This window comes from Talpa europaea (genome assembly GCF_964194135.1).
Source record: "Talpa europaea genome assembly, chromosome: 8".
NCBI classification, from domain to species: domain Eukaryota; kingdom Metazoa; phylum Chordata; class Mammalia; order Eulipotyphla; family Talpidae; genus Talpa; species Talpa europaea.
This window is the reverse complement of record NC_140075.1, coordinates 68,804,177-68,817,127: the sequence shown is the minus strand read 5'-3', so window position 1 is coordinate 68,817,127 and position 12,951 is coordinate 68,804,177. Positions and strand designations below refer to the sequence as shown.

Sequence of the window (12,951 nt, the reverse complement as noted above, 5' to 3'; positions counted from 1 at the left end):
GCAGTGATGGAAGAGGGGGTAAAACTCCTTTAGGTAGCTACCTATTAGCCTGTTTCTTCCCTTCAAAGACTCAAAATCTTACCTATTGACAAAGAAGAGTAGACCAAGAAAGAGGAAAACATTGTCAGAAAATAGATGTTACAGTGAGAGTAGCAATAAGCTAATAGTTGTATACAAAGAAGGATTAAAAGGAGTCAAGGTATGAAAAGTGGGTGAGGAGACACCTGGCCTTGAAAAGTGTCTCTGAGGGGATAGGTCTGAAAGAAGTAAGGGCATATTTTCAGAGACATAAACCAAGGAGGTTTCTGTGAGATTATCTGACACTTTACCATGCATAAGCTGTCTCTGTAGGTAATATGGATAAAGTTCTGAGAGCCATTTCACCAAATAATTGTTTAAAACACAGTCCAATGGATGAAAATTAAATTTAGAGAAAGCCAGAGTTAGTAAAAGAACAAATAGGGTTCCTAGTTGTGGGTGATGGTGGGAGGGGGATTTTTCCACCAGCCAAGAGGCTGGTAGAGCTGCTTCCTTGATTTCAGTTCCTCATTTCTACTACTATCCTCTTCATTACTGGAGTCTACTCCAGTTCATGAGAGGGACCACATGATTGCACTAAAAGGAAGAGCTGTGTCCTAAGTAGAAACTCTAAATCATTTTTCCCATAATACTGTTAGACACAGCAGTCTACATCATTATCCAGTTTTTGTGATCAGTAATAAGTGTTTCTGATATAGGGTAATGGCACATTTGTGAGCTGTTGGGTAAATGTAAGTTTCATATATGAGACTGTTTCTCTGGGAGTTATGCTTTAAATTCTAAAAACTGACTTACAAAATCATCTCACCCATTTATAAATTAGGGAATTATAATACTGTCACTATAATTCAATAATGCCATTATAATTACACATTTACTTTATTATGTAAGTGAATGTCAATCTGTTATGTTATTATGCAGATTTGGGAAATTGAACTTTCTAGGTTAGTTAAATGAAAAACAGTTGCAGAATATAATTAGTGGCTATAATTACAGCAATGTATCAAAATATATCATTAGTATTCACCTGGTATTGTGGTGGCTGCATAGTGCAAATGCATAGTGCATAGTAAGAATAACACATTTAACTTCAACTTTTAGAAACTTAATTATAATAAAGAATGTTTTTGAAATTCCTTGATCTCCAAGGGATCTTAATTGTTAACTACCTAAAACTGACAATTCACTCTATACCTCCCTTTCTTAGCATCTAACATCTGTCTTTGCCCAGAACAGAAGCTCATTCATAAGTAGAATGTCAAAACATGTTTCCTAAAAAGTCCATTAAGCTGCTTATGGATTTTTTTAATTCATGTTTTATCTATAACCTGTGTTTTGCTCACTTAACACATGATTTCAGTTCTCTTCATAACACTAATTTTTCAGTTCAGCAATGTAAACATATATACAACATAAATTTTAGGAGCCATATTATATATACATGGCAAACATATAGAAAGATTACAGAAAACATAAAATATTACCTTTCTAGAGCAGTGATCTGATAAATTCAGAATTAACTGGGAAGAGATTTTATGTACACACAAAGAACTTACATTTCCAAAGTTTGCCACAAAAAGACTGGACAGGTATTTTCCATATATATATGTTTATACTGAGAAGTGTCTCCCCAACTTAGCAAATAAATTGGTGACCATTATTTAAAATATGGGGGGAGAAGGGAATAGGATCAAAACAAGGGTGGTGGGAATTGTAGGGGGACTATAACCAAGATGAAAATGCATATATTGTGTAAAAATGAAAAATGATGTAAAAAATGTATAAAATAAAAAAATTTTTAAACTATATATACAAAAAAATAAATAAAATAAAATATGGGTTTCAAATCAAAGTACTCAGACTACAAAACTCTTTTTAAATTAAGTATAGGCAGTTTTTATCTATAACAGGAGTTATCATAATTGACAACAAACCTCATATTCAAAAAAGCCACCTACCATGACTTTTTATTCTAAAAGGCCAAAGAAATCTTGGTACATAGGACTATGCCATACTAACCTAACTTAAAACAGAAAGTCAGAAGCAATTTATCATTTTCTGAGATACTCTTCATCATCATGTGTTATCCTCACTTTCCCTTCTATCATTTCCTTTACAAAAGAACAGTCTGTGGTCTTACCTAGAACATCCAGATTAAGGGTCTGTGCTAGTTTCCTTGCACCATCAGCACCAAAAATATGAGTTCTGTGTTTACATTTTGGACACTGGAAAAAGCTCATATTTTGGACAAGGCCCAGAACCTAGAAAAAGAAACATCCATTGAAATAAAAACAGAATTAGGGCCTCCCCGGTGGCGCAGCGGTTGAGCGCTGGGTTGCGAAGCTGCCTGCAGCCTCTGCAGCCGGTTCGATCCCTGGCTGCTCCCCGGCCACCGGAGGAGGGTCCCACATGGCGAGCAGACCTCTCCTGCCGCCCGCTGCTCCCCTCAGCAGTGTACTTCGGTCCTTCTGCCTGCTCTGCTCCCCGCTCTGGCTCTGGTGAATTCTCTCACCCTCCCGCGCTTCTGACTGTACCCAGTGCATGTATAAAACAAACAAACAAATAATAAATAAATAAATAAATAAGACATGCCTCTAGAAAATTAAAAAAAAAAAAAGAAATAAAAACAGAATTAAACTAAACCTTGATCTATTACTTCAACATGATTTTAATGAGTGCCTACTAGGGCCAGTGATAATAATGATGACTAAGTTATGGCCTCTGCTCTCAAGGAACTCACAAGTTAGTGAGAGAGAAGACACATGTAATTAACTTAATAATATGGTACAAGCTATGGAGAGATGAATGACAGGGATCAAAATGTTCTGTGAGAAGAAAAGCGGAACTTCTGAGTTGCCCATAGAAAACTGTTTCTTCGGGCTGAGGGTGAGAAAAGGGATTGAGTCTTAGACCATCAATTCTAGGTAAAAGAAAGAGCACAAAACAAGTCAACAAAATTAACTGTGTGTGACATATTTGAGGTGCAATCTTGTTTAGGGCCAAGGCAGAAGCTGGTCTGGTAAGGAAGGTCAGGGTCATATGTAAGGTACTAAATGCCATCCATGTGTTACAGATTTTCTTCTTGAGAAAACAAAAAAACACAAAAGTTTTTAAGTTGAAAGGATGGTATCGAGGAGGTAGTGTTATACCATCAGACCCATATATTAGAATCTAGCTCTGCTAGCACTAAAGGAAAAAAATAAGCAGAAAGAAACACAGTAAAATAGTTAAGAGGTTAATTGTGGACAAGGCCTCATAGTAACATTTTACAGATATTGAATGTTTACTATTTGCCAAACACTGGGATTGGTTTTATTTATTCTTCATAAGAAAATGAAGAGATAAGAAGGGTACTTATCCCCTTCCCATCATTGAGAAAACTGACACAGCTAGCAAAAGACTGACTCATCATTTATCTGAATGTGTGAAACAAAATTTTTAAATCTTATAGAAGTATCCATCTCTTTCCCCAGCTTCTGGTATTTGACAAACATTTGATGGGTTAGATAGGATCTGCCAATATAATCCTTATTTATATTCCTTTTAATCTCACTTTCTTATTCACGGAAATGGTGGTTCCTTTCTAGAATAAAAATAGGGAATACAATTATCAAAGGCTTAGAGATAAAAATGTATGTATCATCTCATCAATTCTACCAACAAGATTAAAACTTTAGATGATAGTACTATTAAAATATTTGTATTAAATGAAAAATAGCAGTGATGGTCCACAATAAAACATAAAGAAGGTGATCATTGTGATCTCCTCTGTCTTCTCTCGCTTGGAAACCACTCTCAGTATATTTACAGTGCAAGAGACATTAACTGCTTTGTATTCATCTAGCTTTAGGTTTATGTGTCACTGCTTTGTCTTTCTGTTACACACACAGTTGTTTTGGTTCAGTTATAATACATGCCGTGCCATTTTTGGTTTTATTTTGTTTGTTTGGTTTAAAAAGTTTGTGACACTCAAAGCACTTGCAGTGATAGTGGTCTTAAAAATGATACCAGTATTTGATCCAGTTTCATCTCAACTATGTTATACCTGGACATTTTGATGTTTATCAAAGGTCTTTTTGGGGGAAGAAAGTAAAAGTTTGAAATGAATGGGTGACATTTTGAGTTATATTGGTTCTGAACCAACTTTTGAAAACTTAGTTGACCAAATTTTGGATCAAATGAAAAAAGTATGACTTTTGAAATCTCTAAATGTCTTAGTTCTCAATATTATCATTTTTTATTGAATTTATTTCTTATTAAAATAAGTAGTTTCTAAGATTTTTTTTTTAACCTAACAGTATTATATAATTTTCAGAGTGGGTAGATGGGTTATTTGTATGTTCCTATACATCTGACATGTATTTTTGTCTCTTCTTATTATCATAGTAGTTTCATGCTACATTTATACCATAACCAACCTATGGCCTATGAGAAGCATGTAAGATAATTTATAGGCATGGTTAATGTTCATAATGTATTTTTCTCTCTTGATTTATATGTATGGTATATAACATTCAAAAAGAATTTTTTTCCTTTTTGGAATAGGATACAAAATGCAAATTTCACAATTTTGATAAATGAGTATAGGCAATTGTTTTGTAGTACTTTATTATACTGGTATCATGGCTTTCTTGGGTTTTGGGTTAGCTAATGAATTTTAATACAAAGACACTTGGGTTTTGCTGGGTTTTTAATATAGCTTGTATTTTAATTTTTTGGTTCTTTTCTGTTTCTATTAACAGAAATTAATATTAATATCATTTTAATAAATGTTATAATACCAATCTGAAAAAAAAGGTGATCAAATTTGTTGTTCTTAGTGAAAAGAGAGACAGAAAAGACTCAAATTCCTCACAACACATGTAAATGAAGACGAATAGTGAGGACCATAAATTTTGTAGCTAAGCATTTTCCAAGCATCTAATATATAAATACATATACCCTTTTGCTGATGCGAAACATCACATCAAATAAATCATGCTGTGTTTTGGTAATTCTGTACCATCTCCAGAAAACTAGAAGGAAAAGACATTTTAATATGACAGAGCTTATTTGTTTATTCACCACATCTCTATAATACACTCATTGCTTGGGCAGTTTTACTGCCATTTATGTTAAATGTGATATAGTCCCTGATTGTAGGGTTTCAAGTTAAAAATAAAAATATCACTCAAGAAATGGGAAAAAGAAAAACACTTAAACAATGTGAAGATATAGGTGAGGGTATATTCCAAAGTAGAAAGAATGGGAAATGCATGAATACTCTGGAATCTCTTAGATGCTCTAAGACAGAAAGGCATTGAGCAAGTGTGTATTTGCAGTTTGTGTGAAAACTTCTTATCACATTGTTGTTTATGGACTGTATAAATGTCTCAGACATGTTCTCTATATAGATTAAATAACTGTCACAGATATAAAACTATTACTAAACTCAGTATTCAATGAGCTCCAATTATATGCCAGTAACTGGGTTAAACACAAGGAATAGTATATAGTAGGCAAAAGAGACTTGATCCTTGCTGCCTTAGGGGAATGTTCTGTACTCTAAACAGAAAAACAGATAGAACAAGAAACAATCCAAAGACCAAGCTACACTGAAACAGTTTCTCTAGAAGCAAAGTACAGAGTATGATGAGAGTGTAGAATAGAGATGACTCTCCTATTTAGTCTAAAAGTTAAAGACAAACCAAGTAAAAATAAGAAGGAAAAACATTTAAGACAGGGCCTCCCCAGTGGCGCAGGGGTTGAGCGCTGGGTTGCGAAGCTGCCCACAGCCTCTGCAGCACCAGTTCAATCCCTGGCTGCTCCCCGGCCACCGGAGGAGGGTCCCACATGGCGCGCAGACCTCTCCTGCCGCCCACTACTCCCCTCAGCAGTGTATGTCAGTCTGCCTGCTCTGCTCCCCGCTCTGGCTCTGGTGAATTCTCTTACCCTCCCGTGCTTCTGACTGTACCCAGTGCTTGTATAAATAAATAAAAATAAATCTTTAAAAAAAAAACATTTAAGACAGAAGAGGGAAGCATATTTTCTTTCAAGGAACTATAAGGTCAGTATGGTTGAACTATAAGGTCACATGGTGTGTGTGACATGAGATGAGGCTAGATGTACAAAGCAGGCTTATAGGCCAGATTAGGAATTTGGGTTGTATTAGTGCAAAGAGAAGAACGAGGATTTGAGGCCAGAGAGACCACTATGCCAAACAGTCATGGTAGACTCATCTTTTAGGATTACAGGGTTTATAAATAATACAGAATGGAAAAACCTAAAGAGATTTGTCTTTGCATGATTGTATTCTTAGGCAAATATAAACCCAAGGCCATGTTCTCTGAAAGCAGTCATGGAGAGGTGTTAGATTTTAGTGCTGCCCAAAGTATATGCAATTTTCCTCCTAGGCACAAGGTTAGGAATTTTCTTCTCTGCAATTAGGTAAGGACATATAACCTGTTTTGGACAGTAAAATGTAAGAAGTGATATATGCCATATCTTTTTTGTGTGTGTATCATATTTTAATAAAACATTTGCTTTTAGAAAGACAGTCATGTGGAAGATGATCAATAATGTAATAATAACAAATAACCCAAATGATGGCATAGTGGTGTCCCGTGAACCTGCATACAAAACCAATCATCTCTTTTAAGTAGAAAATACTCTACAGAAACAAAACAGCAGCAACAAAATTAAGATAAGGTTCTGGGGGGGAAAGTCCTTACTTTTTCTACCTGACTCCAATGAAAGCCTGAAATTAAAATCCAAACCCAGAAAAGCTCTAAAATAGCAGGATTCAAGATCTTCAGTGTCTTAACAAGGTAGCCATTATTCCACGTAGCTACTAAGTATTTGAAATGTTGCTAGTCTAAAATGAAACATGCTCTTAGAGGAAAATACACACTGGATATCAGACAGTGTGAGTAAAAGAATGTAAAAAAATTCATTTTTTAAAGTTTAAAAGTTATTCAAAGTTTTTTCATTGAAGTGTATCATGAACACACAAAAGGAATACATCATAAAAGTACACGAATCATGAGAATGATTGAATGAACATATGATTAAGTATACATGTTATCACAACTCTTCTTATTGTATGCTCTATAAAACACATTCCCAAAAGTATAAACTTACCTAATTTCTGACACCATAAGCCTATTTTGTCTCATACTAAGCTTGATATAAATGGAATCATGCAACATATATAATTATATATAAAGATATATATAATTATATATGTCTGTATATATCTATATATGTGTAGTTTATTTTCACTGAATCTTTTTTTTTTAAAGATTTATTTACTTATTTATACAAGAACCAGGGTACAGGCCAGATTCGTGGGAGGGTGAGAGGATTCACCAGAGACAGAGTGGGGAGCAGAATAGGCAGACTGAAGAAATACACTGTGAAGGGAGCAGTGAGCGAGACAGGAGAGGTCTGCCTCGCCATGTGGGACCCTCGATGGCTGGCCAGGATTGAACCAGTGCTGCAGAGGCTGCGGATAGAGTCACAGTGTGGCGCTCAATCACCTGCACCACCAGGGGAGGCCCTATTTTCACTGAATCTTAAGAATCATTATTCACTGCCTTGTTGTATCATTTGTATTGTTTCCATGTTTGGGCTCTTATAAATAAAGTTTCTATAGATGTTTATAAAGTCTTTTTTGTTGAGTATTAGATTATGCACATTTAACTTCAGTAAAAACTGCCAAACTTTTCCAATAAAGTTCTACCAACTTATACTCCCACCAGAGAATTCTAGTTGTTCATAGTTTCACTAACATTTTGGTAATGTCTGTCCTTTTTTTAATTTTAATAAGTATTATGTGGATAGTGATATCCCTTTGTGGTAGATTGTTTAATTGTTAAACTGTTAATGCCAGAAACACTACTTCCTAGATGCTTACCTATATGGCTCCTGGTTAAAGTTCACCAAAATCAAAGTGGCATGAGATCTGAGAGATGGAAGTGGAGTCTTACACATTATACTCTAAAGGTTTCCTTTGGTTAGAGGTGGTGAAAGAAAGGGAGCAGTGCTGGTACATTCCAGTTGGTCCTCATTTCTTCTGATGTCTACCTCCCCTTTGCACTGTGATTTTTAATTTGCATTCTATAATTATTAAAGAAGTTCAATATATTTTTCTATGTTTATTGGTCATTTGTATATCCTCCTCTGTAGTGTTTTTTTTTCCCGGTCTTTGTCTATATTTTTCCATTTTTTTTTTCTCATTAAATTGTTAGACTTCAATTTTTAAATATAATTCTTTTGTTGGTTAATTCTTAATTTCTATATTGATTCACCTGTATTTTCTCTACTTTTTAAAATATGACTACTAAAAATTTTAAAAGCTACATTTATGGCTCATCTCGTATTTCTTTTGGACAGTGCTGCTGTAAAACTTATTCTGGTAGTTCTCTTAACTAATGTTGTTTTAAATTCATGCACAAAAATTTTGCCAGGATTTATGATTTATTAATATTTTAAGAAATTGAATAGAAATCAGACATTTACCTTCAAGACTATACTGGAAAAACTGTCACATTTCTTTGCTTTTGGTTGAAATTAAATCAACTGAGATTAATAATAGTCACATATGACTGCTTCATTTGTTTAGTAATCCATTTAAAAGTTACACATATGTACACACATATACATAACATTTGATTTATTAAAAGAAAACAAATTATTAATTAAGATATGCAGCTATGTGGCAGACAACTTTTTCAAAACATGGGTTAGTTGGGAGAAAATTTAAGAGAGCCTTGAGGAAAAAGAAGATTAGTGAACTACTGCACTAGTTCACTTAAAAGCAGTCCTCTATAATCAGTGAGTTCTGAAAAGGGACAGCTAAAGTAATTAAAAAGAACATTTGAATATTCATATTAACAATTGTTCATAAAAAGGTATTCTTTATTAAATAGGAAGGAATTCATGTTCACATGACCATCCTCTAATTCTAGTAGTCCTCCCCACCAAAGCCTTACATTGTATGAATACTTTATATGTTATTAAACTATCCTTGCTTATTGTAGTTATTTGCATATCCTTTGATATCATCACCATTAGAAAACAGATGCTTTGCCATAGCTTAATTTATATAATACCAGTGTGATGCAGCTTTAAGCATGCACAATCATTTATTAATGTCTCATCAAAGTATAAGATCCTTTTTTCTCTTTACCTTGGCTAGTTTTAATGAAGGAAAGTAAATGCTACATGCCTGCCTAGCATTAGCCACCACAAACCTTTTACATGTTATTCTAAGGTTATTCCAATCCATCATTGGCTGAAAAGGGTACTTCTTTTATTAACTTTTAAAAAACTGACTCTCATGAAATAACAACATTGCTCTGAAATATTGGATTTTTGTGTCTAATGTATTAAATTAAGCAGTCTCAAAACGCCCCAATTTTAATTTCTTTTTGGCATTTTAAACTCAAATTCAGGCAAGTAACAAGCAAGATTTTCAGGCTACTATATAATCCAATTTTTCTTTTTTTTTTTTTTTTGCCCTTTAGTTTATTTATTTATTTTTTTTAAATTTTATTGTTATATTCCCCATACAATTGCAGCCCCCCCATTCTGACCCCAATCCCTCCCCTCCCGCCCCCGCCCCCCTAAAAGTGTCTCTGGTTCATAGTTTTTTTGTTCATTTTGATTTTCACTTTCTTATAGTTATTCATTTTCCTGGTCCCTTATTTAAGTTTTCTAGATTCCTGCTATGAGTGAGACCATCCGGTATTTTTCTTTTTCTTTTTGGCTTATTTCGCTGAGCATGATCCCTTCCAGCGCCATCCATGTTGCTGCAAATTGCATGTGTTTATCTTTTTTGAATGCTGAGTAATATTCCATGGTATATATGGACCACATCTTCTTGATCCAGTCATCTATTTTTGGGCATTTGGGTTGTTTCCAAAGCTTAGCTATTGTAAACAGTGCTGCTATAAACATAGGGGTGCAGGTGTTCTTTGGAATTGATGTTTCTGTGTCCTTTGGGTAAATACCTAGGAGTGGAATTGCTGGATCATATGGAAGCTCTATGTTTAGTAGGTCCAGAAATCTCCACACAGCTTTCCACAGTGGTTGGACCAGTTTGCACTCCCACCAACAGTGTAGAAGAGTTCCTTTTTCTCCACACCCTCGCCAGCATTTGTTGTTGCTAGTTTTTTTAATATGTGCCATTCTCACTGGTGTAAGACGGTATCTCATGGTAGTTTTGATTTGCATTTCCCTGATGGCAAGTGATGTTGAACATTTTTTCATATGCCTGTTGGCCATTTGCATTTCCTCTTCAGAGAAGTTTCTTTTTAGCTCTTCTGCCCATTTTTTGACTGGATTATTTTCTTTGTTGTTGTTGAGTCTCATCAGCTCTTTGCAGATTTTTGTGATCAGTCCTTTATCATTAGTGTTGGGTGCAAAAATGTTCTCCCAGTTGGTGGGGTTTCTCTTTGTTTTTGTTATTGTCTCTTTTGCTGTGCAGAAGCTCTTTAATTTGATGTAGTCCCAGCTGTTTATCTTTGCCTTCACTATCACTGCTTTGGGTGATGTGTTTGTAAAGATGTCTTTGATGTGCAAATCACGTAGTGTTTCGCCTATATTTCCTTCTATATATTTTATGGTTTCAGGTCTTATGTCTAGTTCTTTAATCCATTTTGAGTTGATTTTTGTGTATGGTGTGAGGTAGTGGTCAAGCTTCATTCTTTTGCATGTAGCGACCCAGTTTTCCCAGCACCATTTATTGAACAAACTTTCTTTGCTCCAATGCATAGTCTTTGCTCCTTTGTCAAAGATTAGTTGACCATAAATTTGTGGGTTTATTTCTGGATTTTCTATTCGATTCCATTGGTCTGTATGTCTGTTCTTGTTCCAATACCATGCAGTTTTGATGATTATGGCTTTGTAGTATACTTTGAAGTCTGGGAGTGTAATGCCTCCATTCCCTTCTTTTTTTTTCAGGAGAGCTTTGGCTAATTCGGGGTTTTTTGTGATTCCATACGAATTTCATCAATAATTGTTCTATTTCTTTGAAGAATGACATTGAAATTTTGATTGGAATAGCATTGAATCTGTATATTGCTTTGGGAAGGATGGCCATTTTAATAATGTTTATTCTTCCAATCCACGAGCAGGGGATGTCTCTCCATTTCTTTGTGTCTTCTTCTATTTCTTTTAACAGTGTTTTATAGTTTTCTTTGTATAGGTCCTTTACCTCTTTTGTTAGATTTATTCCCAAATATTTGATTTTTTTTGTTTCAATAACAAAAGGGATGGTTTTTTTTATTTCTTCTTCTTCAGATTTATTGTTTGTGTATAGGAAGGCTACTGACTTTTGCGTGTTGATTTTGTATCCTGCCACTTTACTGAACTGATTGATGAGTTGAATTAGCTTTTCTGTGGAGTTTTTGGGGTTCTCTATGTATAATATCATATCGTCTGCAAATAGTGATAGTTTGACTTCTTCTTTTCCTATTTGGATTCCTTGGATGTCTTTCTCTTGTCTTATTGCCCTGGCTAGGACTTCCAGTATTATATTGAAAAGCAGTGGTGAGAGTGGACATCCTTGTCTTGTTCCAGATCTTAATGGAATTGCTTTCAGCTTTTCACCATTGAGAATGATACTGGCTGTTGGCTTGTCATAGATGGCCTTTATGATGTTGAGGTATGTTCCTTGTATCCCAAGAATTTCAAGGGCTTTTATCATGAATGGGTGTTGCACTTTGTCGAAAGCTTTCTCAGCATCTATTGATATTACCATATGGTTTTTATATTTCTTTTTGTTGACGTGTTGGATAACGTTGATTGATTTTCGGATGTTAAACCATCCTTGTGCCCCTGGAATGAATCCTACTTGGTCGTGGTGAATTATCTTATGGATACATTGTTGGATTCTGATGGCTAAAATTTTATTGAGGATTTTTGCATCAGTGTTCATTAGGGAGATTGGCCTGTAGTTTTCCTTTTTTGTGTTGTCCTTGTTCGGTTTTGGTATTAGTGTAATGTTGGCTTCATAGAACGTGTTTGGTATTGTCCCTTCCTTCTCAATTTTTTGGAAGAGTTTGTGAAGGATAGGCACTAATTCGTCTCTGAATGTTTGGTAGAATTCATTTGTAAATCCATCAGGTCCTGGGCTTTTGTTTTTGGGGAGGTTTTTGATTACCATTTCAATTTCGCTAATTGTAATTGGTCTGTTTAGGTGTTCTATTTCTTCTTTATCTAGCTTTGGGTGATTGTAGAGTTGTAGGAATTTGTCCATCTCCTCTAGATTATTAAACTTGTTTCCATATAACTGTTCATAGTAGTTACTGATTATTCTTTTGATTTCTGCTGTGTCCGTTGTGATTTCTCCTCTTTCATTGATGATCCTGTTTATTTGTGCTTTCTCCCTTTTTTCCTTTGTGAGCCTGGCTAGGGGTTTGTCTATTTTATTGATTTTTTCAAAGAACCAGCTCTTGGTTTCATTGATCTTTTGGATTGTTTTTTTTAGTTTCAATTTCATTTATTTCTGCTTTGGTTTTTATTATTTCTTTTCTTCTACTGGTTTTGGGGTTTTTTTGTTGTTCTTTTTCTAGATCTTTGAGCTTCGAGATTAGGTTGTTTCTTTGAGTTCTTTCTTGTTTCTTGATGTGAGCTTCTATTGCTATATATTTTCCTCTTATTACTGCTTTTGCTGCATCCCATACATTTAGGATATTGGTGTCCTCCTTGTCGTTCAATTCAAAAAATTTTTTAATTTCTTCTTTGATCTCCTCATTAGTCCAGTGGTCTTCCAGTAGTGTGGTTTTTAATCTCCATGAGGTAGGAAAGTTCCTTGCCTTCTTTTTATGGTTTATTTCTAGTTTGATGCCTTCATGGTCAGAAAAGATGGTTGATAGGATTTCAATCTTGGTGTATCTGTTGATGTTTGTCTTGTGCCCCAGTATGTGA

The 12,951-nt window shown here is 34.8% G+C and overlaps 1 protein-coding gene across 1 annotated transcript in view; it reads right to left on the bottom strand.

Moving 5' to 3' along the window:
* NUBPL (NUBP iron-sulfur cluster assembly factor, mitochondrial) overlaps window positions 1-12,951 on the bottom strand; it is a gene marked incomplete at both ends in the record, with an annotated part of 174,993 nt that overhangs the window by 5,463 nt on the left and 156,579 nt on the right. The window contains one exon of the mRNA XM_084241299.1: window positions 2,180-2,300. Within this exon, the coding sequence (XP_084097425.1) occupies window positions 2,180-2,300 (121 nt within the window). The remainder of the gene's footprint in view (window positions 1-2,179; window positions 2,301-12,951) is intronic.